Source organism: Gekko japonicus, unplaced genomic scaffold, assembly GCF_001447785.1.
Source record: "Gekko japonicus isolate JY-2015 unplaced genomic scaffold, Gekko_japonicus_V1.1 scaffold2068, whole genome shotgun sequence".
NCBI classification, from domain to species: domain Eukaryota; kingdom Metazoa; phylum Chordata; class Lepidosauria; order Squamata; family Gekkonidae; genus Gekko; species Gekko japonicus.
In genome coordinates, this window is record NW_015165307.1 from 143,951 (window position 1) to 171,202 (window position 27,252).

The 27,252-nt window shown below is 44.6% G+C and overlaps 1 protein-coding gene across 7 annotated transcripts; it reads left to right on the forward strand.

Annotated features, from left to right (window-relative positions):
- The first annotated feature begins 3,635 nt into the window (after positions 1–3,635).
- On the forward strand, positions 3,636–26,828 carry ILF3 (interleukin enhancer binding factor 3). 7 transcript variants are annotated; one of them, XM_015410449.1, is made up of 20 exons: positions 3,636–3,714; positions 3,802–4,034; positions 8,142–8,198; positions 10,070–10,250; positions 12,143–12,290; positions 13,658–13,749; positions 14,111–14,206; positions 15,928–16,039; positions 16,453–16,550; positions 16,853–16,964; positions 17,059–17,187; positions 17,422–17,621; positions 19,225–19,383; positions 19,925–20,062; positions 20,185–20,364; positions 20,596–20,749; positions 21,123–21,176; positions 24,347–24,703; positions 25,831–25,971; positions 26,438–26,828. In XM_015410449.1, exons 1-20 carry the CDS (start codon positions 3,712–3,714, stop codon positions 26,566–26,568), a joined length of 2,775 nt encoding a protein of 924 aa, XP_015265935.1. In that variant the 5' UTR covers positions 3,636–3,711; the 3' UTR covers positions 26,569–26,828. The 7 variants fall into 7 exon arrangements, with proteins under 7 accessions (XP_015265935.1, XP_015265937.1, XP_015265936.1 ...); XM_015410451.1 differs by having other exon boundaries at positions 17,059–17,169; XM_015410450.1 differs by having other exon boundaries at positions 25,831–25,962; positions 26,438–26,827.
- The last annotated feature ends 424 nt before the right edge of the window (positions 26,829–27,252 follow it).

The following is a 27,252-nucleotide window of genomic DNA, read 5'->3' on the forward strand; positions in this document are numbered from 1 at the left end:
GAGGGGGGGGGGATTCAGGCCGGGTACGGTGTGTGTGTGTTTGCCTCCGTGCGGTCCAGCCGCCACCCCCTCCGCAAGCCTCGAAGCGCCGGATTAAAATTCCGGAATTTCAAGGACTCGGGTATGTGTGTGTGTTGGGAGGGGGGCGGGCGGGAACGGAAGAGTCTCTTCTTCTCCCCTGGTTGGAAGGAAGGTCTTATCTGGTTCTCGGGAGGCCGGGCCGGGGCGGATTAAGGCTCACCGGTGCCCTAAACACTGAACAGTCTTGGTGTCCGTCCCCCCCCCCCTTCCTTTCCACACTGGCCCACTCCATTTTAGTTACTGACCTGGGTGACCAGGTATACAATGCAGGTTGCACCAGTACAAAAATTCATTCATAGGGTAACACAATATACTGTACAAACCGAGCATTTCACCCTTTTCCCAACTTTGTGGTGCCCCCTTTGGCCCTGGTGCCCTGACCACGTGCTTAGTCTGTTTAATGGTTAATCTGCCCCTCTGTGTGTGTGTGTGTGTCTGTGGAGCGCATGTTGGGAGGGAGGCAGCTTCGGAGCTTGTTGGGAGGGAGGCAGCTTCGGAGCATGCGGAACGGAAGAGTCTCTTCTCCCCTAACCGAAAGGAAGGTCTTACCTGGTTCTTGGGAGGCTGGGGAAGTCCACTTTTCATTTGGTGTTATGGATAATGGGGGGAGGGCTTTCACAGATGTTAAATAATGTGGTTTCAGTCCACTTCAGTGAACGTTTGCAAGTGGGGTTTTTTTTGCCATTTCACACAGTAAAATCTACTTGGAAGCAGCATTGAACGTGCATTATTTAGTGTCGCACTTTCACACACGCTAATTAATGCACTTTCAATCCATTTTCAGTGCACTTTGCAACTGGATTTGGCTGTGTGAAATGGCAAAAACCACTTGCAAACAGTAACTAAAGTGGTTTGAAGCTGCATTATTTAGCATGTGCGAAAGCACCAATTGGTACAAGGGAGGCCATGTGGCTTTCCCAAAGAAGCGTTGTTAACCATCTATTAGTGGATTTCTGAATGATTGTAGAAAGTAATACTAGGCTGGCTAGATTGGAGTCCAGCAGCACCTTTGAAACCAGTGAGATTTTTTGGGAACCGTATGACCTTTTAAGAGTCAACACTCCCTTTGAAAGTGCATAGCCCAAAGCTTATGTTGGTCTGTCTAAGGTTCTACCGGACTCTAGTCTACCTGTTCTCCTGCCAACCAGCATGAATTTGCTTACGAGAAATAGTGAAGCATTTATTGAGAATCTACATTATCAGCTATTTGTGCACTAATGAAGGACCGTTTAGGACCTTTGACTTTGGACTGTTTTCCAACACTTTTGTATGTCAAACTCAGGTGGGTGGGCATCTTTGTCTGAAGCAGCAGAACAAATTTGAGACCACTGGCAACTTGAAGACCAACAAAGTTTTATTCTGAGTATAAGAGCTTATACCTTGTTGATCTTAAAGTTGTCACTGCACTCAAATTTTGTTAAACTCCTGTTAATAACTTTAAAAAGTGAAATTTCTATGTCCCCCCTCCCCAATGCTTTACTACGTTTCCCCCCAAAAAATGAGAAGAAGAGATTGGATTTATACCCCGCCCTTCACTACCCAAAGGTGTCTCAGAGCGGCTTACAATCTCCTTTTCCCTTCCCCTCCCCACAACAGACACCCTGTGAGGTAGGTGGGGCTGAGAGAGCTCTGGCAGAAACTGCTCTTTTTCAAGAACAGCTCTTATCAGAACAACGGCTGGAGGAGCGGGGAATCAAACCCGGTTCTCCCAGATTAGAGTCCGCACACTTAACCACGACACCAAACTGGCTCTCCCAAAAAGAATTGTTTATAAGTCACACATATCTGAAATAGTGTTTATGGGTAGGGGTGAAATTACATTTTGGCAATTAATACCTTCTGGACTTATTTCTGCTACAAAGATCTTATTGGCAGCATAATGATGGGTTTAGGATAGTGTTGTGCTTAGCTTATCCCATCAGTGCAACAGTAAACATTGTGCCTGCTAGCTGGTGGTGCTTGTCTTGTGGCTGCTTGGTACCACATTAGTAAGGTGATGTGCTGCTCAATTGTCTCGGCAGCTCCACAGATGGGAATATGGTGGGACTAGTGTCGGCACGGCCCAGGTAGTCCAGTTTCATCAGATTTTGGAAGCTAAGCAGGGTTGGCATGGCTTAGTATTTAGGCTCACTACGCAGAGGCAGACAATGGCAAACCACCTTTGCATATCTCCTGCTTTGACAACTCCACAGGGTTCCCATAAGTTGCAAACGGTGTGGTGTTTCCAGATGGGTTCCGATCCACCATGATGTTGCACACACAGTTTATGAAACACTGTTATACACTTTGTACTCTGCCAGTGACTAACATTAACTTAGTAGGTACACTTAGCACTTCCATGATATATATATGTTAAGTCCAATTTATTATTCTAACCACATAAACAGAAATCAACCATGAACATATATTCAGATATTAACTTTGGTACATTTATGGCTATTGCTTAAATGCATGCTGGGAGAATAAAAATGCTAACATGCTACTATTCTGCTAAGGCTCATGGCCTTGACTGCCCAGCTACAGCTGCACATGTTTCTAATATCAGTTAGCCTAGCTAAATGGAGAACAATAATGCCCTGTAACTATATCAGCTATATAGATACATTTAGAGCTTCGTAGCCTAAGGAGAAGCGTCTATTGTTTAGCTAAAAGGGGGGGAAATTACTTGGGAAGACGCACCCCACAGGTCTTAGACCAATTAGAAATTTGTGACGAAGTTGATGGAAGTTATGCTTTGCTTCTTTATGTCATATTGAGTATAAAGTTTTATGTCACCCATTGTAATTTAAGTGTTTCTTCTCTACAGGACTGTTTCGTGTGTTTCTCAAATTGGGTTGGGAAAATACAATCAGGGACACAGTTCATGTCTAACAATGACATACACAGGAGCGCCCCCCCCCCCTTTTCTGTAGAGTCTGAATTGAGTGGTTTTGGGTGGGAGAGCTTAGACAACAGACCTCGCCAAAACTCAGATCTTTCAGCTGGTGTTCCTCATTTGGTCAGGGAATTGGAGTTGAGGGGAAAGAGGCAGGTTGGGGAAAAAATAAATGCCCATCCCCAGCACTGTTGATCAAATTAGTAGTCCCAGGGAGTTGATAGTTTCTTCTTTACTTCAAATTGTCAGATTTCTTCTTTACTTCAAATTATCAGGAGATTCAATTATAGATTTTCATTTTCTAGTCTATTTTGGCCCACTGACTGCCAAACAAGACGTTTACTTTGCTCCCATTTATTTATTTCACTTATTCCCCCTGGGGACACAAATGGGTTACTTTCAACTCTTCCGCCTTCAGGAACTCCAAGGCAGCATGAATGGCCTTCCAGCTAGGTTCCAAAATATTTAGTTTCATAGGTGTAATTACATCAACTTTTGATCATTCTTGTGATCAAGATAAGTTTAGCAACTTTTCCTTTTAATAGTGACACAGTTAATCCTATATACTTGGTACAGATTTGTACTTACGGCATGAATGTTAAGTAATGTGATTTATTATATCTTATTTTCACACCAATTTTGAACTAATACTAATAATATTTTTTCATTCTCAGACTACCAAAGCCTTTACAGTTGGTGCAGCTTCAAAGAAGGAGATATTTCATCAGAAGTTCAGCTAGGAGTCAGGAGCAAAAATGGTAAGGATTTGCCATTCGGAAGCTTTTTAAAAATAAAAACAATGTGTAGTCTATCTATTCTATGGTTTTGTTTTTTTCATTTTTCAGCGACCGATGCGTATTTTTGTGAATGATGACCGCCATGTCATGGCAAAACATTCTGCAGTTTATCCAACTCAGGAAGAGCTGACAGCCGTTCAGAACATGGTCTCTCATACTGAACGTGCTCTCAAAGCTGTGTCTGACTGGATTAACGAACAGGAGAAAGTCAGCAGTGAGCAGCCAGAACCACCAGCAGAGACCATGGAGACGGCAGCTGAAGAAGAGAACAAAGAAGGAAGGCAAGTGACATCATTGATCAGAGGTTCTCCATCATCTTACAAGCTTTGCGACTGTTGATCAGTTGTTAAGCATCCTTAGTGACAGACTCTATTGCAACCCATGTGCTTTGTGTGTGAAGGGGGGTAGGGAATGTTTCTTGGGTCCAGCAGAATGAAGAGGAAAGCTAAAAAAGTTTGAACGGTTCTTCTTAATAATATTTGTAGACTTCCCTCCCCCAAAGGGCTTAGGGCGGAGCACAACATTAAATTCAGTTTAAACAATTTAATAATTGAACTCAATACAATACATGCAGTTAAACTAATCCAGGTGTCGTTTGATGCCGATTTATACCCTTTCCCATGGCAGGGGGGAGAGTAATTGAGGCCAGGCTTGGTGGTAAACCGTTGCTGTCCTCACTCATAGGCCTGGCAGAACATCTCTGTCTTATAGGCCCTGTGGAACTGTACCAGGTCCCTCAGGTCATGGATGTCACTAGGCAGAGAGTTCCATCAGGCCCTGGCCAAGGACAGCCAGATGTCTTTCAAGACAGGGATCCCCAGGAGATTTTGCTCCGTGGAGCGTAATGCTCTTCGGCGGGGGGATGCCAGGAGAGGCAGTCCTGAAGGTATGTTGGCCCCCAGACCATTTAAGGAAGCCTGGATTACTTTGTACTCACCTTCTTCCTTTGTGTCTCCAAAGAAAAAGCTGCCATTATTATGGTGGGAGAGATGTTTAATTGAGCAGAGTATAATACTTGTGACTGTTCCACAACACCCCTTCAGTTTGGCCAGTCATAGGATTTGTTGCTACTGCCAGAATCTTAGTACACAAGAAAAGGGTATATTCAGGTTTTGAGTAATACTGAAGTTGAAGGCTTTGAGCAAACTGAATCTCATGAGAAGATGTGCACGCTGCATACAGTACCACATCAAGAGACGAACGGAATCTATTGCAGCATAAACTTTCACGAGGCAGAGCTCATGTTATCAGGTACAATAAGTAAGCGCAGATTTACAAAAGCTTATTCTAGAATAAATTGTTAAATTGCCGGTGGAGTTCTCTTGTTTGGTTGCCAAAGGCTAACACTGATAACATATCTGGAATTACCATGTAGCATCAGTTTTGAGTCAAGGATGTGTTGTTAGATTAGTTAAGTTTGCATACTGAAATCCAGTGTCACCTTAAAGGCAAAAAACGTATATTCCAGCGTGAGCTTTCCTGATTCAAAAATCAATTCAGGTATATATTGGAAGGAAATTTTGTGCTACAAGGAGAATAACTGGTGTGGGGGAAAGTATGGTTGTCTGCAGTGGGAGAGGATTATGTTTTTACTCACAAAAGGATGAGGAGAGAGCAGAGGTTCCAGAAACCCTCTAATGGGGTACAGATAAAATAAACAAAAGAAGATAACAAATCAAGGAAAAGGCAGTCTGAAGCAGAAGGAAATCAACTAACATCAGTTAGGGTTATAGTAAGATACAGCATGTTGAAAAGAGCCAGTTAAAATATCATAAAAATGGTCCTGTTGGGTTATTATAAATTATACTCTAAGGAAATCCAGATCTCTCTAAGCCAGGATGACAGGTTATGTCACTTTCCTGTTGTATATTCTATTTGAAGGTTTTTTACTTGAATGATGACACTCAGATCTTAAACCCCACCCCCCCAACCCCCGATTTTGGACATAACCTCTCTACTTGCAAATAAACTGTTAGGTGTGTTGGACTCAGAAGCTGGTTTTATGTTTAATTTACTTCATTTATTTCTTGTGAAGACTCAACATTTTCTTACCAGTTAGGAAGATGAGGAAAAGTGAAAGTTGAAAATAGAAACAGTTGTAATGAAAAGGGAAGTGTTATTATTGTGGCATTGCAACAGTAAAAAATACCTGCATTTCCATATAGAAGTGTAAGAAACATATACTTTTAAAAGAACAGATCAGGATATAGCTGTAAAAACTAGTGTTCAGTATTACACAGAAAAATTGGGTACTCAGTTGAGTTTGAGGTATGGGATGCATTCTCGGTTATTTGCATTGGGGTAAGTCCCTTTAATTGAATTTACTTCTGAATAAGCACACAGACTGGACTGCAAGGATCATGTTGACTATATTAATGATGCTAACAATAGTTGTTGATTGTATATGCCTCTCCGTTCTAGTAGATGCTCTGTCTTCTCCAATAGCACAATTCAAGTAGTTTCTAAAAGATTCAGACCTTCTGAACCTTCAGTTCAGTCCTTCAGGAAATGAAAAAATTTGCATGAACAGGTTTTTTAACGCTGCACTTTTCCCTTGATTGCATGCATGTGTATTACAAGATGTGAAAGTCTGGGAAAATCGGTGTGTGTTTTCAGAATTTTTCCAATTTTTTTTAATTTGGTGGAGCACTGGAAAAACTAATGTGAAAATATTTTATCTTCTAGAATAAGTAAAAGGTTTCTTAAGGCAGGGTTTTTTTCAAATAGTGTATAGCATGGGAAAATGTGGGATCTGTCTAAATTTTCCCAGTGAAAATTAATCCTGACTAGACAGAGTTAATTAGAAAGGCAGCTGACCAAGGCCTTGAGATATCCCCTGTCTTGGATGAGGTTATGCTCCCCTTCAAAAGCTGGGTTTGCAGCTTGGGAGTGTGGCTTGACACAGCAGTCTCCTTAGACAACCAGGTGGCTGCTGTGGCTTCCAGTGTTCCCCCAGCTGCAGCCGTGTCCACCCAGTTCTGGCTAGTGTGTCAGCTGTGTCTGTTCCTGATTCTGTCAGATCTAGCCACAGTGGACCATGCCTTAGTTACATTTAGACTGGTGTATTGCGGTGGGCTGTCCTTCAGGCTCCCCCCCCCTTTAAAGTAACTTATTATAAGAAAATTATTATAAATAACAATTATTTTTCATCAACAGTTGTGAATTATGTCAAACTGTACATAGTTGAATGTTCAAAAATATATTCCTTAAGAATTATATATATTTCATTGTAGCATAAAGTAGCATTATAGCATCAAATCTCATTATAGCATTTATTTGTCTTACGATATTTGAAAGAATGATACTGAGTAATCCATAAAGGGAAGCCGTTTGTCTGCTAAATGAGAATTAACAGTTACCTGAAGTGGGGCTGCCCTTGAGAGGAGCGTTTGGATGTTGTAGCTAGTGCAGGATGCTGCCGCTAGTCTGCTGATGGGGCTCCCAAGCCCAATTCAAGGCATTGATTGTGTCCTTTAAAGATTTACATGGCTTGGTACCAGGGTTTCCAAAGGATTGTCTTTTGCCTTATGCTCCTGCCTTGGAATTAAGGTTGCAGGGAGGCACACTCCAAACTGTCTCGTCAGGTAAAGGTGCTTATTTCGTGGATACAAGATAGAGAGCCTTTCAGTGACAGCCCCACATCTGTGGAACACCCTCCCAGGTGAGGTGTGCCTGGCCCTGTCACTCTTCAGGAGTCAGTTGAAGACCATTTTATGTAGGACTGCATTTTGATTTATTTAGCTTTTATTAGTGGCTGTCCTAATTGGAGTTTTAAACTTACTTTTATAATTATTTTATTGTGTTTTTATGATGTACTTATCTTGTAAGCGGCTGAATTCCGCAAAGGAGAGAAAGGTAGCTAACAAAGGTTTTAAATAAGTAAAAATGAAGAAAATTTGGAAAGTGCTGGAAAAAAACCTATGAAATAGTTGTTTTTGAGTGAGAGAAACCTTGTTCTACAAAGCATTTTGTTCATTACAAAACATGACATGTTAAGTTTGAGGACTTCCTCTGATTTTCTGATGGAAAAAACTGTAACAGGTTGGGGAGCATAAAATGAAACTTTTATATTCTAGGTCAGTCTAACATTTTCAGGATTTCTTTTGTTTAAATTAAATAATTTTAGTAACCATATGCTGTGTGATTTTAATGTTAATGCATTATTAAAGAGTTCACTGTTTTTAGAGTTATGAAGTTCAACTTAGTATCCAAACAGCCTGGGAGTCCTGCTTATTGGAACTCTGACTTGTGGACCCTTTGGGTGGAAAGGTGGCATAAAATGTTTTAAATAAAAATAAAATATTTGAGAAAGTTTCTGTTTAAAACTTTCTTATACTAGAGGAATTGTTTCCTACCTTCATTTTTCATTTGTTTCCTTCGGTGACAAGAATTAAAGATACATGTGCAGTGGTAGCAGAGGGTGCTGCAGTTGGCAACTTTCTCAGGTATTACACATACTTGCACTTTTCTTATAGAGGATTAAGGCATTTATACTTTTAAGGTCCATAGATAGAACAATTCTATGTGCTAACTAAGTTATAGATGATGTATTTAATAAAAGGTTTAGATGTGATAAGAAAACAAGTATATCATATGTTTCAGTTTTCTCCAATATTTCCATTTTTTTCTGTGGCGTCAAAATTTCTGGAAATTTTACATCTCCAGCACATGTACATGTGTGTCTGCGTTTACGCTAAGTATAGAAAGTGGAACCATCTAGGCAGGGCTTTTTTTGTAGAAAAAGCCCAGCAGGAACTCATTACCATAATAAGCCATACCCAACAACAAAATCCCATTTGCATATTAGGCCACACCCCTGATAGTACAGCTCATTAGCATATTAGGCCATACCCCCACGTTACCAGAAGTGTGGTCATCCAGCCACACCCACCTTTTGCTTCTTTTTCTGTTTACCTTGTTTGTTGTCAAAACCCAGGGGTTTTTTTGTAGCAGGAACTCCTTTGCATGTTAGGCCACACACCCCTAATGTAGCCAGTTCCAATGAGTTTCTGCTGTTGGGTGTGGCCTGTTATGCTAATGAGCTCCTGCTGGGCGTGGCCAACTCAAGAGCCAGCCGGAACTCCGTTCCTGTGTGTTCCTGCCCAAAAATAGCCCTGCATCTAGGCAAAAGAGAAACGAAAGAAATTGCAGGCTGTATTGTACACAGGCCTTGTCATCAAGTTATAGTAGCATAAATCATCTGTGGTTATCCTGTCTCATGTTAAAAGAATTATATTTGCTTTGTGTTACATAGAACACCTTAATATGAGTTACTAGAGAGATTGATTAAAGGGAACGTGAAGCATATTTCTTAAGCAGCACAATAAAACATTGTGTTTACCTTCAAGCATTATAAAGAAATCAAATACTGTGATGAAACAAACTTCTAAATTTTCTCAAAATTCCCAATTTTTCCATTTCAGTCCCCTCCCTGTGAAGTGGGCTTGGTGGGGGTGGCCTCAGTGAGCTCCTTGGCTGAATGGAGATTTGAATCAAGGTCTCCCCAGTCCTAGGCCAACACTGCTACACTGGCTCTAGCCCTTTTGGTAACCCAATATGAATCATGGTGAAGTTGGTCAGAAGGGTGCTTGCAATTCATGTTGAGAGGGAAAGCAGAATAGTTCGGTTTCTTTTGTGAACTTTGAAATACAATTTCCTCATTAATGTTGTGAAACAAACACTACTCTATAACCACTGTATATTGCACTACTAAGATAAACTTATAGGGCTACCGTGGCTCAGAGGTTAAGATGCTGAACTGCAAACTGGAAGGTCTGTAGTTTGGCAGTTCGAGACCCAAGTGCCGCGTGACATGGTGAGCTCCCATCTCTGGCCCCAGCTCTTGCCAGCATAGCAGTTCAAAAGCAAGAAATTGCAAGTAGATAAATAGGTACTGCTTCGGTGGGAAGGTAACAGCAGTTTAGTCATGCCGGCCACGTGACCACGGAAACATCTTCAGACAGCGCGGGCTCTTTGGCTTGGAAATGGAGATGAGCACTGCCCTCTAGAGTCAGAGTCGACTAGCTTTTGAGCAAGGGAAACCTTTACTTTTTAAGATAAAGTTTCCATTTCGGCTGTCAGTTTTATTTCCTTGCTTTCTAGCATGAACTTACTAACACGTTTTTTGGTTATTGGAAAGCTTAGATTGAGAGCCATTTTCCAAGAGAATCAGAAAACCAGAATGTGTAGAATTAAAAAAAAGAAAGAAGACAAAGCATGCTAAAAGCTCATTTGATCAACAGCTATTTACCAGCAGAGTAAATCCCACAGTTTGTTCCACTTTTCTTATAACTGGTCTGTCGCCTGTTTTTTGTAGCGAGCCGAAGACCACCGAACACTTGACTAGAACCCTTCGTGGAGTGATGCGAGTTGGTCTTGTGGCCAAGGGGCTCTTGCTGAAGGGAGACTTAGACCTTGAGCTGGTGTTGTTGTGCAAGGAGAAGCCCACAACTGGTCTTCTGGAAAAAGTAGCAGACAATCTTGGTGTGCAACTTGCTGTAAGTATGAAAAAAGAAAATCACCACATGGCCTTGGAGCGTGGAGGCCCGTTAACTTCATTTAACTGCCGTTAACAAAAAAATAAACAGGGCTTCCCGAGCACAGCCTGCCAGCTTGCTGCATGGAATTCATGCTGCCCTGCCAGCCTGGTTAGGCCAGTTCGGTGTATCGTCTCAGCTGGTTTTCATGTCTGTTACGGCTGCATCCTTAGAAATCCTGTTTAACAGTTCGTATCATATAGTACCAAAGTGTCAACATAGTTAGTGACAGACATGTTCTCGACACTGAATAGCAGCCAACCCACCATTGTGATTGACTGCACCCATCACTTAATCATTTATTAATTTCTTCATTCAACTGCTCTTAGTCTTCCCTTAACAGGGGCTGTAGCGGCTGTCACAATTTCAGTATGTTTAAGACATTACAGGGTAGGCTGTGGAAGCTCCTGTGCATTTCTGCGTGGTGGTTACAGAAGCAGGTCCTGGTGTTCAGTGTTCCCACTGGCTGTATATGAGATAGACCTGTAGTCTCAGGCTTCTTCATTTACAGTTTCTTGTGCACTACTTAAATGTTTGAAATTTGTGCTTGTGTGTGCCTGTATATTATTCTAAGGTGATAACATGTGCTTGTGTGTGCCTGTTATAATTATTCTAAGGTGATAACATGTTTGAGAGAACAAATTTTGAGTCCCGTGGCACCTTTAAGACCAACAGAGTTTAATTCTGGGTACAAGCTTCCATGTGCATGCACAGTTCTTAAGGGTGCAGGCATACGGAAGCTTATACCCAGAATTAAACTTTGCTGGTCTCAAAGGTGCCGTTCGGTTGCTTCAGACCAACACTGCTGCCCACCTGAATCTGTCAACGTGTTTGGAAGAGTCTCTTAGATCTCTCCTGAGATTATTTGATCCTATAGATCTAATAACTGGGAAAGAGAGGTGAATTGCAGCTGCCCCCCCCCCCCCATGACACAAGAAGAGGCTGCCTCTTGTCATAGTGCACTGAACCAGCTGGGAGAGAAGCGCCCCCTCCCCAGTGTGCTGTTTCTAACCCATCAGGTGCTCTGTTCAAAGCAAAAAAATTGCTTCACCGGCCTTCATGATGATGCAGCAGTTTGGGAATGGAGGGGAGGGAGCTGAAGTGAGAGACCCTGAGTGGTGCTGGCTTTTCACTAGAAAGTCTCTCTTGATCTCTGCAAACGAGCTCCCTTCACAATGCTGAATAAGAGGGCACCTCTGAGTGTTGAAAGAGTTCTTTATCCTACAGAGACCTCTAAAGCCATTATGTACTGAGAGGAGCTGTAACATAAACTATCCCCTGGGCAGGGAAGCTTCAAGCACTCCAGGCTGAGAACTTGCCCTTCTATAAAGCAGAGGGGGTAGTTACATACACCATCAGCATTTACCTGGTATTGCCTTTGGGTGTGTGGACTGTTCTGAACTGTCCTTGGGGTTGAATGGTTTCGAGGTTTGTTCATTGAATTCATTTGCAGCCCACCTTTCTCCCCAACGGGGACCCAAAGGGGCTTACATCGTTCTCCTGTCCTTCCATTTTATCCTAAACAACCCTGTGAGGTAGATCCAGGTGGGTCGCTGTGTTGGTCTGAAGCAGCAGAGAAAAGTTTGAGTCCGGTGGCACCTTTAAGGGCCAACAAAGTTCTGTTCAAGGGTTGAGCGTTCGAAAGCTTATACCTTGAATAAAGCTTTGTTGGTCTTAAAGGTGCCACTGGACTCAAATTTAACTCTTGTGAGGTAGGCTAGGCAAGCTTCCCTGGCACGCGTGGAGATTTCGACCCCAGACCTCCTAGATGCTAGTTGTATGCTATGCCACATGGGTGAGGAGTGGACTTGGGAAACTCTGTTAAAGGCATTTTTTTCCCCTGTGTGTTTCAGGGTATTACTGAAGATAAATATGAAATTATCCAGTCTATCAGTGATGCGGCAATTGTCATTAAGAATACAAAAGAGCCTCCACTGACACTGACAATCCACTTGACATCCCCTGTTGTCAGAGAAGAAATGGAAAAAATGTTAGCTGGAGGTATGACGGGCTGAACGCTGCTGACAGTCAGTCTGGAAACACGTTCCGTGGCTGCAAATCTCACTGTTCAATGTGGTGTTCAATTTCTGACTAGGCAGAACGTCATGCAAGTCACCATCATGTTTGTAACGACACACTGTTGTGTCTCAGAGGTTCCTAAAATTTGAGTAGCACCTTCCTAATCAATGCACATTTTAAATATTCGGGCCTGTGGCTGGGCAAAGCCCCTGAATGAAGAGAGCGTGTGTATGTGTGTGTGTGTTTTCAGCAAACATTTTCCATGGCTGGTGCAGATGTTATAAACCTAAGTCCTTCCTTTTAAAAAAAAATTGACGTCTTAGTTTTGAATTTCTGCATGTTCATTATATTGGATGTGTTACATAAAGCAGTTTGCGTTGCAGCAAAAATGATTGGTGGTGTTCAGTTCCTCTTTAGTGGAATTGTAGACTACAGAGTTTTGGATAAAGTTACTGCATCTTTATTAAGTATGTATCAGGGCTTGTTCCCATGCATGTGATAGCTGTGAAGCATCATGCTGAACTGAGTGGGTGAGCTGTCTCCAGTGGAAACAGTACGAGGCAGTGAAGTGTTTGCCGTGTGACTACTTTCCACATACATGCACATCATCACTTGATGATGCAGTGATGAGCGTGTGTGTAAATTGACGTGTCACACCAGAACTGTTCCTGTATTCGAAAAGCTCATTCTGCTTTGGATTTCTTCAGTAGCCCAGTGAGCCATGTGCCACAGTGGTCTCAAAGCCTTTCGAGCGATTGAGCTAGCCTTATCTAAAACCCTCCGCCTTCCCCCAGCTTCAGTTTTGCTGCAGCACAGACTCGATGATGATTTTGTTCTCTGACTGTTTTATGGTTCTGATATCTGACCACATCTACCACATCGATTTTAGGGACGCTGGACCTTTGACCAACAGGACGCAATCTGTCATGGGCTGGGGCCAGGGCAGTCGAGCCTTGTGGGCGGAGGGAGTTCCCAGCTTAGAAAACCCCTTAGTTTACGGGCCTTTGAAAGATACAACAGAGTGGGGAGGGAATTTTCACTTTTCCCTTGACGAGTGTAGTTCTTAGCTTCTTCAGTAGCCTATTTAACATAGCACAGGGTTTCTTTCCTTAGTGGTAGGGTTTCTTTCCCTGGGTAGGATTTAGCTAGTACCTCTTGTCCTCCTTAGGTAGCTGCCAGATCATACGGGTGAAAGGAAAAAGGGTAATTGAGGGTATTCTTTCAGCTGTAGGTAGATGAGATTCTTGGGAGCCTCAGCTGCCCTTTAGGAAACTGCCTCATCCCCTCTCCACCCGACAGAACCCCCTTGGTCAAACTGTACCTTGTCTTCTTATTCCACCCACGAATAGAAACGCTATCAGTCAACGACTCACCGGACGTTCTGGACAGGCAGAAATGCCTTGCTGCCTTGGCGTCACTCCGACACGCCAAGTGGTTCCAGGTTTGCATTTTGTTCTTATATTTGTCTTTAAGTAGAAAAACTTGTGTAAGTTGTAATTACCTAAACTTTGTTAAAAGCATCTTAATGCTGGGCTGTAGACGTGCAGAACTTAGCATCTGTTAAGTGTACAGTTGCTAAAGAAGCACATAAAAAGAAAGTTTAGCTTTTCAGTGGAACAGTAGATGTATGGCTGCTGCTTTGTGTTAAGAGTAATTTTTTGTGCAGTTACCACCAATACAGACTTTAAAACATGCGAAGATACGTACATAGTTTACCCTTGACAAAGTAGCACTACGAAAAATGTCTCACCTTGGTTCTGATATTCACTACTGAGCCTGTCCTGCTTATTACTTTGTCCTAGGCCAGAGCAAATGGCTTGAAGTCTTGTGTCATTGTCATCAGGGTGCTGAGAGACCTGTGTACCCGTGTTCCTACTTGGGCTCCACTTAGAGGATGGGTAATTTTGCACATTGTATTTCCTTTTCTTTCTTTTTCTTTTTCTTTTTAGAAACATGAACACATAACTAAGTAAAAGGTGTACAAGATACACACACTGGAAGTTGGATGTTCCAAAACCGCACAGGGTCGATAACTTAGTTTGAACCTAGTCTCATTGTAGTTCTCGTTCATGGAATGAGTGTCCAGTGTTTGATGCAGATTGGCATGCCAGTGCTTTGTGGGCACTGCTGGAGGCCGCCCTGCTTCTTGAGATGGAGCTGTTGGAAGAGACAGACTGGCAGGATGCTGCGGACCAACATAGCAGCGGTAGAAGGGTGTGGTGGAGGAATAAAGCCCCATCAGGTGTCAGGAGAGGCTCTGTACACTCTCTGACTATCTAGGTGGATGGATGTTTCCAGAATCTAGACCAGTGATACTCCGTGGCTTGGTAGCCAAGAGTGGCTGCATGGCATGCCACCTGTGGCTCCACTGGGCACTGTCCCCCCACGTACCGTGTGTCCAGTGTTCCAGGAAAGTAAGTAGGGTTGTTGCCCTGTAGGGCTTGTGGCTCCTACCTTGCAACAGGGTTTGGACGATGAGTAAGCTACAAGCTGTCCCTGACTTGGAAATCCCAGCCTCGCCAAGTCTCATCAGATCTCAGCAGCTGAGCAGATCAGCCCTGATTAGTACTTGGATGGGAGACCACCAAGGAAGTCCAGGGTCACTATCCAGAGGCAGGCAAGGGCAAACCATCTCCTGAGTGTCTGTTGCCTTGAAAAACTCTTAATGGGGTTACCATAAGTTGGCTGGGACTTGATAGCCCCTGCTCTCCAAAGCTGCAGGCCTTAAGCTGGAGTTGGAAGTGAAGGATCCACCCTCTCGGGCAATCCTCCACTCTTCTCCGTAGTCTGCATCTGGTCTCAACCCTAGGAGAGGAGAACCACCTGGCCAGAGAGAGGAGGGCGCGCAACTACCACTGCAGCAGTCAGCCAGGGAAAGACCGAGCGAGTCACACCGTTTTACATAGCCGGTCCCCTCTCTTTGGGGAGCCTTGGCAGTCTTCTTTTGAGCTGCTGTTCCTCGTGCTGTGGGAAACAGGGAGGTGGCAGAGAGGAGGGAAGTTCTTCCCCCAGACTCCCAAGGTCTGGCTAAGGTTCAGCCCTGGTGGGCTGAGTAGCCCTGATCTGTACCATCAAGAACAGGACTAGGAGGCTGGGCAAATGCGAATCTCCATATTATTCTGAAGACGTGGAAGTCCTTCCCTTCACCGCTGGAATCGTTCACCTAGGCTGTTGGTGAGGTTAATAGTAAGGTGATAACCTTTTCCCAAGTAGGAAGCAGAGACGACCCAGAGGGGACTTTTGATCTCTGGTGGGCTATCGGTTATCATTTTATGGAAAGCCATCAGCAACTTGTCCGGGGCCAAGGCAAGATTCTCCAGTAGTTTCACTCTCCGATCAAACTCCAGCTCCCCAGTTGAGCTCAACTCTGTGTGTGTTTGCATGCGTGTGCACGCGCGCACCTTTCAGTTTGGTTAAATGCTTTGCTAGAAGGTTAGATGGCACTGCTGGTGTAATGCCAGCCTTTCAAACTGTTTACAGAGATTGTCTGGATAGCCTTGGCAGTAGATCAAAAACAGCTGTGGTCACTTAGGCTCCTTTGGCCAGAAGCATCTGCACTGTAATACTTTATTTGTGCTTACTCTGTTTTAAAATAAACTTTTCTGAAATGTCATTTCAGCCTCTGGAGTTGCTATGTGAGAAGTCAATTGGAACAGCCAACCGGCCTATGGGAGCTGGCGAGGCCCTGAGAAGAGTTCTTGAATGCCTTGCATCGGGAATAGTTATGCCAGGTTAGGTGGTTCTAGACTGTTGAGAAACTTTGGCGCAGACTTGTTCTACTCTAGGTCTCTTATGCCCAGTTCCAAATTGGACATGCCTGTTTTATCTTTAGTTCTTTATCTTTAAGACTTTATACATAGGGCACCATGATGCCTTTGAAAATGCGCTTAAAATTGTGGACCCATATTTCCAGTTTCCGTACTTGGTTGTGACAAGATTGTTTTGGAGGGCTTGAAGGCTTTGGCAAGCTTGCCCCGATGCCATGCTTAACTACCTGTCTTGTAGACTAGATGAGATCACTGGCCATTGATCGAGAACTTCATCTGGGCTGCTTACATCGCACTTTGGTGATGCTAAGGGAATATTTCAGTCCTAGAGACCTTAGGATAATTCTCTGCATATCTTCCTTGTTTCCTGCCTTCAGATGGTTCTGGTATTTATGATCCTTGTGAAAAAGAAGCCACTGATGCTATTGGGCATCTAGACAGACAACAAAGGGAAGATATCACACAGAGTGCTCAGGTATAGTTCTGATTACAGATGTTACAAAACCACAATGAGTTATTCATGATAGCTAGTAATCTCCACAACATGGAAAAAAGGTCCCATTCCAATAATGCAGGAGTCTTGTGATGATCTGCCAGACACGAAGTGTCGTTTGCTCGAAATAAGTTAATATTAAGCGTCAAAAGCTTGTGCTGAGGTTTGATTTTTGGCGTTTCTGCTTGAAATATTTGAGCCGGGTTTTGGGATTGTGGGCATGGGGGGGGGGAATCAAGAGCGAGGCGTAGGGCACTTCTGTAATGTACATTCTGTCTTTCTAGCATGCTTTGAGGCTTGCTGCATTTGGCCAGCTTCACAAGGTCTTGGGGATGGATCCATTGCCCTCAAAGATGCCCAAGAAACCCAAAAACGAAACCCCGGTTGACTATACTGGTAGGTTTAGTACTTGGGAGTTTTGTTTCTGTGAATAGGTTTAGCATACGTGTTACTACATGTAGCAATTGACTTCCTGCATTTGTATCTACAGTCCAGATTCCCCCAAGCACTACATATGCTGTTACCCCATTGAAACGTCCCATGGAGGAAGATGGAGAGGAGAAGTCCCCAAGCAAAAAGAAAAAGAAGATTCAGAAAAAAGGTATTGAGTTGGCAAGAGGTAGGTATACTTAGTTCTCCAGGTGCTTGCTACTGCTGATACTTGGCCTTCATGTTTTATATAAACTAGTAGGAAGTAGAAATGTATGTCCCACCTTCGCTGCTTTGCTGTTGTGGTTTGCTAGCTGTGAATGTTGGTCTCTGCACTTAGCACAGTTGTTGACAATGATGGTGGATGGTACAGGGAGAATGTGACGTCGATGCCCGTGTCTGACACACAATTTCTTCTGCTCAGAGGAGAAATCTGAACCTCCACAAGCCATGAACGCTCTAATGAAGTTGAACCAGCTAAAACCTGGGCTGCAGTATAAACTCGTGTCTCAGACGGGTCCAGTGCATGCTCCTATATTTACTATGTCTGTTGAAGTTGATGGTGTCACATACGAAGCTTCGGGACCTTCCAAAAAGACAGCCAAATTACACGTAGCAGTGAAGGTAAGAGATGGTTGTGAATAACATGGATAAGAAAACTTTGCAGGGTTGTTTTTTTCGGGGGAGGGGGGCGGTTTACAAAAAAGTACCCATACAGCATTTGCCTTTCAATGCAATGTGTATTCCTTGGAAGAGGTGTTCTTGTGCATGGCTTTCTTAAAGTGAGCCACAGATTTATAGTGTTCTACTCAGCATTGTGCCAAACCATGGTTTACATAGCTGTGGTCTTGTGACTCCTGAATTAATAAACTGGGGTTTTTGACTTGCCAACAAATGAGAATTGGAAGCCTAAAACATGGAGTGTGAAACACTCCAGCTTGGCATAATGTCTGTCAAACAGCCCAGTAGCTGTTGCCCTCTTGCCAAGAAGACATTGCACCTAGAAACTAAGGTGTGGACCAAACCGGCACCTTAAATTTAGACAGGCAGCTCTAAATCAGAGGTACACGATATGGGTTGGTCTGAAGAGAGCCCTACCCTGTGATGCAGCCTGGTGCCAGAAAAGATCTGGAGCAGGCTAGAGTCAAGGGGCCTGCACTTTAAAAGCCTCTGGGCTGTCTCTGGGAAGTGCCAGTCCATCCCGAACGATCGTGGTGGTGGGGGTGCTTCCCAAGCATATCTGTCCCTCCCTGAAGACTGAGAGCGTGCCAAAGGCAGAGGGTTTTAAAAAGGCAAAGTGTTTATCTCCAGCCTGCCGTGGCCCCGAGCAGTGGTAGCTTTATGGGGGGGAGCATTGTCCCACCCATGTCACGCAGTCATAGAGCATGGGTGTGTTGGGGTGACTTTGCCAGGGCCGCTTCACGCCCCAAGCAAAGCATACAGCCCGCTCCCTGTGCCAAATGAAGGCGGGCAGGCCCCTGGCCTGAAGTAGTGCAGGTGAGCTGAGCGGCAGAGTAAATGTCTCCGTAGGCCTATGGTCCCATGGGCAGATCTAGGTAGGTGGCAAGAGGAGGGGTGCTCCTCTTGCTTCCCTCCCAGGGTCTTCCACGGGAGAGACCACAAATCAGTTGTCTCTAACCCAGCTGGGCAGCAGAAGGCGAACTCTTCCTTCTGCCTTTCACCCAGGATCCATCCATCCCTTCAAAGGGAGGGTGCAGAGAGGCTCGCTCAGCAGTGCCCCTTACATGGAAGGTATGGAGGCGCATGCTTCCTCTATTGCCAGCAGCTGGGATCTGTCTATGTGACTGTGAGCCCAGGGATGTGGCAGATTCTCCTATTCTGGCAGGACCAGAACGCTCAGAGTGCAACTGACAGTGGTGGTTGTGACCTATTCTTAAAGGAGGAGAAACTCTTCTTTGTGTTCTGTCATGTTTGCTTTTCAGCCTGAGGGACAGGCTGAAGTGCCAGCTGTGCCTTCCCCACCTAACTGTACCCCTTTGCACTAAATTGGGTTTTGTATGCTTGGAAGCTCAAAAAAGGAGGGCCTGGTTTCTAAAGGGGTGGCTAGTGTAAATCGGGGTTTGGTATGACCCCTGAATTGAGCCTGGAAATTGAGTTGGCTAGCCGCTTATTCCTAGAGATTCAACAGTAGGTGCACTTAGAGGTTACAGTGGCCTCTCAGCAACTTATTAGGCTAAACATGGCTGGTTTTTCTGGTGTCACTTAGGTATTACAAGACATGGGGCTGCCTACTGGCGTGGAAGGCAGAGAGCGGGGGGACGAATCAGCGGAGGAAACGGACCCGAAGCCAGTGGCCGTCACGGCTCCTCCTGTGGTGGAAACCGTCTGTACTCCAAGCGCTGCTTCACCGTCAGAGCAAACAGAGGTGAACACTGGCTGTAGTTCTAAGAATGCGAGAAATCTCTTCTGGATCCTGTGGGCTATAACCCTAGTGACTCCACATCGCTTGTCCTCCTTGCTCCATTGCCGCGTTCACTGTTCTACCTTGCATGCCCTTCTTCTCTCTGTCCCGTATGAGTCTTCTGTTTCTTGAAACTAACCCCAGTGTTCACATCTTTCCTTTTTCCATTTCCCTCTGAAAGATGTGATTTAACAGTTGCTTACCTGAACCAGCAGCAGTCCACAGTCAGTGTCTCTGCTGCTGACTGTCTCCAGAATATTCCCCTCTGCGCGCGCACACACACACACACACACAGCGTTGTATTACTCTTAACGGGCTTTGTTACCGAGGCATTAGAGCCCAGTCTGCTTCGTCTTGCCTCGCTTGGCCAGGCACTGTGAGATCAGAAAGCTTGAGCTAGGTGGCCCTAGCGAGGGGCTGGCTTAACTGCTTCTGATCCTTTGCCTTGCATTGCTTCCGAATCACGGATGCTGCATCAATGCAATAATACTTTTTAACTTCTTAGAATGTGAAACAGCAGGGACCGATCCTGACAAAACACGGGAAAAACCCAGTCATGGAACTAAACGAGAAGCGCCGTGGCTTAAAATATGAGCTGATTTCAGAAACGGGCGGGAGTCACGACAAGCGGTTTGTGATGGAGGTGAGGTGAACCGACAGGGAATGCGTATTCACAGTGACCCTTGGAACACTTGCCGGTGGAATCTGATCTATAGACTCTGCCGAGTGCAGCTCTTTTTGAACCCTTTTTATCTTGTCTTAAAGGTGGAGGTTGACGGGCAGAAGTTCCAAGGGGCTGGTTCAAACAAAAAGGTGGCGAAGGCGTACGCTGCCCTGGCTGCGTTAGAAAAGCTTTTCCCAGATGCTCCCCTTCCAGTGGAGCAAAAGAAGAAGCGACCCCCTATGCCGACACGAGGAGGAGGGGGACCCAAGTTTATAGTGAAGGTTGGTGCAATACGCTGCGGTCTGTGCTTGGGGGCGTGTCAAAGAACACTTGTGCAGCCTCCAGGAAGAGAGAGTTACCCGGGGATTTTGACAAATAGCCTTTCGTTGGTAGCCAGATGTGTGGGCTGAAGTCAGTCATTTTGTTGCTAGGGCATGGGGTTGGAAATAAGTAAATATTTGTATCTCTGTATGTATTTTCACAAACACCTGGATTTCTACTTACTTCAACAGCATAATCCAGGCTATGGTATGGGAGGCCCTATGCATACTGAAGTACCACCTCCCCCGAGCATGCGGGGTCGTGGTAGAGGCGGAAATATCAGAGGCCGTGGTAGAGGCAGAGGTGGCTTCGGTAATGCCAATCATGGAGGCTATATGAATGCTGGTGAGTTGCTGCCTTTCTAGTTTCTGCACTTCAAAATGATTTATACGTGTAACTTCATAACATGGTTTATAATCCGAGGCTTCAGTGTTACCGTCGTTCTGTTATGCCTTGAAATAGGGCATGGGGAGCTATTCTTCTGACACTGAGATAGCAATCCTGAAGCCAAAAAAAGGGGTGGGGGGATTGAAACCTGAATTCCGGCCCAAGTATAGCCATTTGCTGGGCCTCTTGTTTTGGCTTCTTTCTATTTATGATTAAATACATGTCGTTTCTGTACATCTTTTGTCTAACCTCAAAAGCGGCTTCCATTGTGTCCCTTGTATTACCTGTTCACATTGTGGACTGACTGTTGTGTGATGCCTTCTTTTCCCAGGAGCTGGATATGGAAGCTATGGCTATGGAGGCAACTCTGCAACAGCAGGCTATAGTAAGTGTTCTGTGTTTTCAGCAAACCTTAAAACACAACTCCCCAGGACTAGCAAAAACTCAGAACCAGGTTACTATGCGAAGTGCTGTACTGGGCATGAATGACTTTCAGGAAAACTAACCCTTTTACAAGAAAACAAGCTCTTTTTTTAAAAACTGTTTTTAAAATTTCTCTGCTTTAAGCCAAGTGAAGCAATACAACATTGTCGTAAAACCCATTTCCCTTAAAGGAAGAAAAAAATGGCACAGGTTGTTTTGAGAAGCCTTTGTTGGGAGGGGGGTTGACGGGAGCAGAGAAATAAAAAATAATTTTTTAAAAATGTGGCACATTTTGCCATCTTCAAAAGAATTCTAATTTTTTTTCTCTGCTCTGTCTCCCCCTTTTGTAGGTGACTTTTTCACAGACTGCTACGGCTATCATGATTTTGGGTCTTCCTAGATCATCTAAAAGTATTGCACATAAAACAGCTTTTTACTCCAATTTTCTCGAACTCCAAAACCCAAAGTGTTCGTGGCTGTGTCCCTGTGCTTCACTGGGTTTCTCAACAGTGGCTTTTCACCGCAGCTTGTCTGAACCTTTAGCCTACAAAGTGGCAGTTTTTATTGTGACTTGCCTTTGAACTTGGTCATATTGATGTACACTATCCAAGGGGGAACTTAAATTTCAAGGAATGTCTTTGTGCTTTGTGCACAATTAAGATCTAAGTTTGTCCAGCTTCCAAACAAAAGGCCCCTGTTTGATTTTAATGGAAAACATCTCTTTATTTTTAAGGAGCAACCAAAAGTGTGTTAAACTTGTCTTAATTTACAACAGATTTTGTATGAAACTTAACCCTTTTAGTCCTGAAAGGTGGGTAGATAGCTCAAAAAGGAGACTGACCTCTTTTAACATTTCAGAGGCTACCACAGCCGAAACGGTTTTTAAGCATGGATAATGTTGACTTGTATGTGACATATTATGTGCAAATTTTAATCTCTGCATCCTTTCTGTGCTGTATGGTTATAAAATCCAGGACCTGTGGTCAGGTTGTTTGTTTTTCTAAAAAAAAAAAAAAAACTGAACTGGTTTGATTAGTTGCAGTGAAGTTTTTTGCAACTAAAGGTTAAAAAGCCGAGAGCACTTTTAAAGACTGTTGCAAACATTGGAGCGTGGAGCTCTGTACCCTTTCTTGTTGCCCAGAACAGATGTATGTGTAATGTCCCAGGAAATACAAGCTACCAAACATGAAAAGGCACAGGGAATAAATTAGTCTTTAAGATTTTTAATCTAGTCTCTGATTCTTTGTTTCAGTACTTCTATAAAGTATATGCCACAGCCTTGGCAATAACATGGGCACCGTTAACAGTTGAAGCAGTTTGGTAGCTGTAACTGGATTCAGTGGGAAAGATCAGAAATAGAATTAGCTTTACGCAACAAAGTTTAATGCAAGCGTGTCTGTTGTGAGGAGAGGAAGGGAAGGAGATTGTAAGCCACTCTCTGTAGGGCAGAGTAGAAATCCAACTCTTCAAATTTTATTAGTAAACATTCCTTTATTTACTGAAAGTACAGTGTTTCTAGTCCTGATTCATTGGATGGAATTGGCTTTTTTAAAAAAAGGCAAATTTACAGGGAATTAGCAACTGTCTGGCGGGTGCTCTGTGTTTAGTGGGCAAAAAGCTTGATTGATGGCTGACCTGAAGATCTAAATGTCAGTTTTCTGTTTGAAAACTTGTTGCAATCCATACGTTAGGCCGTACTTTAAAAAAGAGAATTGCGGCCATTCTTCACCCTCATTGCAGCTGCATAACGCAGTCCTTGGAGGGGCTGGGCAGATGCAGGTTCAAATCCTCACCGTGCTGCAGATCTAACTGGGGTGATCGTCATACGGTCACGGTCTTTCAGCCTCACTTCAGAGTTGCGGTGAGGAGGGGAGGGAGCGTACATGCTGTTCTGAGTTCTTTGGAGGAAAGCATGGCTGAACAGTCTCTGTGTCAGAAGGAATGTAGCAGGAAAACCGGGACAGTCAGTACTCAGGACAGCAGTGTTACACTTCAATATTGAAAGACTAAACATCAGTCTAGTTTTAAATTGGGTCGCTTCAAGAGTCATCACTGCAGAGAGCCGGAGAAGATAACATCTGCCAAAGATGGCCCACCTACAGGTTTCCGGTAGATTCTGTATACGTAGAGACCCTTACAGATAAATGAAAACTGTCAGTTGTCACACAGTCTGAACAAGCAGAGCCCCCAACTCCTAGCAGGTCTGGAAATATTTATTACACCTGCAGAGTTCTAAAAATCTTCAGACAATCATTAGTTGTCCAAAGGTGTATGTTTAATGGAGAAGCTATTCTTTGTATACTTGTCAGTTCTTTACATTCTCTTCCTCCTCGTTTCTGTCTATGGGTAGGCCTTTACTACAGTACTGTAACATAGTTCACATAGCAGTCTACTTTCTTAGTCACCCACTCCAGGTATTACAGTGGGGTGTGTGTGTGTTTTTCTTACAATCTTATTGCCGTTGGAGAAGTTGCTGGATATGTGTTCTAGAATTCTTTTCAGTTGAACACAGCAGTCCACAGTCTAGTGGCTGATAAATTTGAATCTAATCCTGGATCCTGTGGTGTTGGCATTATTTAAAATATGCTACACCTATGTGTGGCAGAGTTCTGCATGAGATTAATCATGGGCCCTGTGAAATATTTTTTTGGGGGGGGAGCTGTAGACTACATTCTGACCTCAAGGTAATTTCTAGCACAGTGATTAACGTGTGGGAGACCCAGGTTCGAATTTCCCGTGTCTGCCATGGAAGCTTAAAGTAGGGTGGACATCTCGTGAACAGAATGCAGGGGGACACCTGGGTTTAAACACGTGGCAGAGGTTGTCCCAGATGGAATGAGTGGTGCCTGAAAGCTTTTGGCCCTTTGGAGTGAGGGAGGTGTAGTGGGCAGTATTCCAGGCAGCCACCTGCATCTCTTGTCCTGTTGTCCAGAGCATGCGGCATTGTTCAATCGCTGTCTTGGCTTTTCAGTGGCTTAACTACATTCTGAGTCCAGTGCACACGAAAGCTCATACCTTGAATAAAGCTTTGTTGGTCTCCAAGGTGCCCACTGGACTCACTTGGTTCTGCTGCTTCAGACCAACGCGGCTATGGCTGCCCACCCGAATTTAACTGTGTTCTGTTCTGTTTAGGTCAGTTCTATAGCAACGGTGGCCATTCCGGCAATGCAGGAGGGGGCGGTGGCTCCTCTGGCTATGGCTCCTACTACCAAGGCGGTGACTACGGCTCTCCCGCTCCTCCCAAACATGTCGGCAAGAAGCAGCCGCATGGCGGCCAGCAAAAGCCTACCTATGGCTCAGGGTATCAGTCCCATCAAGGCCAGCAGCAGCAGCAGCAGTCATATAACCAGAACCAGTATAGTAACTACGGCCCTCCCCAAGGCAAACCGAAGGGCTATAACCAAGGCAACTACGCTTCCTATTCCAATTCCTACAACTCTTCTGGCGGCGGCGGAGGAGGATCAGATTACAACTATGAAAATAAATTCAGTGAGTTCCCGTTGAGTGGGGGCAGGGGAGCCATGGAACCCTTTCGCGGGCGTCTCTCCGGTATGTGGCACTTCAGAGTTCCTAAAGGCATAGATTGTGGTTGTGATTATGTAGGAGGCTAGAATACCTGGGACACGGAGAAGAAATTTAGAGGGGTTGGGCAAGGAGAGTTTGGAAATGGTGGAAAGACAGCCAGTGGCTTGAACACTATCAGCTGTGCTGAGCTGTTCAAGGACAGGGATCAGCAAAGTCGAGACGGTGTTCAGGCAGCATCTCTTCTAACGTATAACGTAAATGAGATGTCAGCAGGGCTCTTTTTGTAGCAGGGAGCCCCTTTGCGTATTAGGCGACACACGCCCCTAATGTCGCCAATCCTCCAAGAATTTACAGTAGCCCCTGTAAGAAGAGCTCTGTAAGCTCTTGGAGGATTGGCTACATTAGGGGGGGGGTGTTGCCTAATACGCAAAGGAGTTCCTGCTACAGAAAGAGGCCTGGAGACGTGTATCATATGCGATTCTTGTGCAGGTAGCATTTCGGGAAAGCATTGAATTTTTAAGGAGCATTGTTAAAAGTTCACTTTTAATGAGCTTGCTTGTGCACCTAGAATGGACCCGCTTGAGTTGCAGACAACACACCGAGGAACTGTTACTTGATGATCTTGGGGCGGATTTGGGGAAACTTGGTTGACTCCCAGTTTCTAGCTAGCATAGTCCCTCTGTTCCATCCTGGATGGCCCAGGCTAGCCCGTTCTCGTCAGATCTTAGAAGCCAAGCAGGATTGGCCCCGGTGGCTACTGCTATCACCACGGAAGTCCAGGGCCATTACGCAGAGATAGGCATTGGCAAAGCACCTCTGGATGCCTCTTGTCTTGAAAGCCCTACGGGGTCGCTAGAAGTCAGCTGCGACTTGATGGCAAAAAAAAAAAGGAGCCCCTTTATTGCCCCCGTTGCAAGGGCCCACAGAAGAGACACCAGTGATTGAGAACCGAGAACATCCTTGCTTAACAAGAGTGAAGGACCCCCTTTCTGAAAGGCCACCTCCCATGAGGGTCCTGTTGGGCCGGAATGTGCGCAGTGCTTTTCCGTGTGAGACACAAGACTCTCCTCAGCACGTATTCTTCATTCCAGGTTACGGCGGTGGCGGCGGTGGACGCGGAGGCAGTGGTGCAAACAACTATGGTTCCGGAGGTGCCGCCTACAATGCTGGTTCCCATGGCGGCTATGGGGGAGGATCTGGGGGCGGAGGTTCCTCTTACCAAGGTAAGCAAGGTCAGTGCAGAATATATGAACATGCAGCTCTGAGATCCTTGCCTGCTGGTGAATTAAGATCTTATTCTTCGCGCCCATCCTTTCTTTGCGGTCCCACGGACCCTCCCCAGGGTGTCACACACATCCAGGAAACCAGATGACCTGGGGTGTTGGTATCCCATTTAGAAAGGAGCAGGGAGAGGGGCGCCCGCGGCTTCTGGCCTTCACGTGCAGTGCTTGGGGCTTGCCTCTTTCCCAGATTCCTTGGGCATCCAGAGGGGGCGGGCAGGATTGGTTCAGGTGCGAAGTCAAGTCTCTCCCTTCTGAGCTCGACACAGTTTGTCGTACCTCTGGTGGGAGTATTCACCAATGGCAGTCAGGCTAGTGCACTGCCAAGACCTTCTTGAGGCTGACCTCTCCTGTGTGTTTGGAGATGGTGAGAGTTGTATGGTGGCCTAATAGTAACCTTCTCCCCCCTTCTCTCTAGGTGGATATTCTCAGTCAAACTACAGCTCGCCAGGTGCAAACCAGAACTACAGTGGGCCTCCCAATTCCTACCAGGCCTCTCAAGCTGGCTATGGCAGAAATGATCACAGCATGAACTATCAATACAGATAAACCGGCTGTTGTCTCGGGTGTGAAGCCTGTCTCTTCTAAACCTGCATACCCTTTGAATATTGAGTTTTTATTGCATCACCGTAAACATGTAAACCCTGTTTCCATGTTGCAGTGCTCTTTGTGATATCAGTCACTAATGGTTGAGTACCTTGTAATTCATACTTAGCTGTATTTTGGACATTTAATGGTGTATTTAATGGTTTGTTAGTTTCCCATTTCAACTTTAGTCTGAATAGAATTTGAGTTTCACTGGGTATCCTTTTTCCGTTTAAATGACATTCGAGTGTTGATGTAAGATCAAATTTAAATCGATAAGGGATATCTTTTGCTAATGCTTTTGTGAAGTGAGTTAAACGAGCTTTCTGTATTTTAATGCTTTAGTGTTTTTCAGTTTTATAAGTGAAGATTTTATTTTAAAACTCATGGGAAAGAGACGGGGTTTGTATGGCTGGATCATTCAGACAGCACATCTGCTTTATGCTGAATGTAGACAAATAAACACAAACTCTTCATGTGTCTGGTGGAGTGTTACTGTATCTAACGGTTGTCCAAAAAAGGTCACGGTTAAGAGTAACCGCCCTTCCTGTAGAGCAGTTCGGGTTGTCAGAATCCTAACTCTTGGGATGGATTTATTTGAAATTCATTCAAGAAAGGCTTGCTGTTCCCCTGGGCCAGCTGCACAGG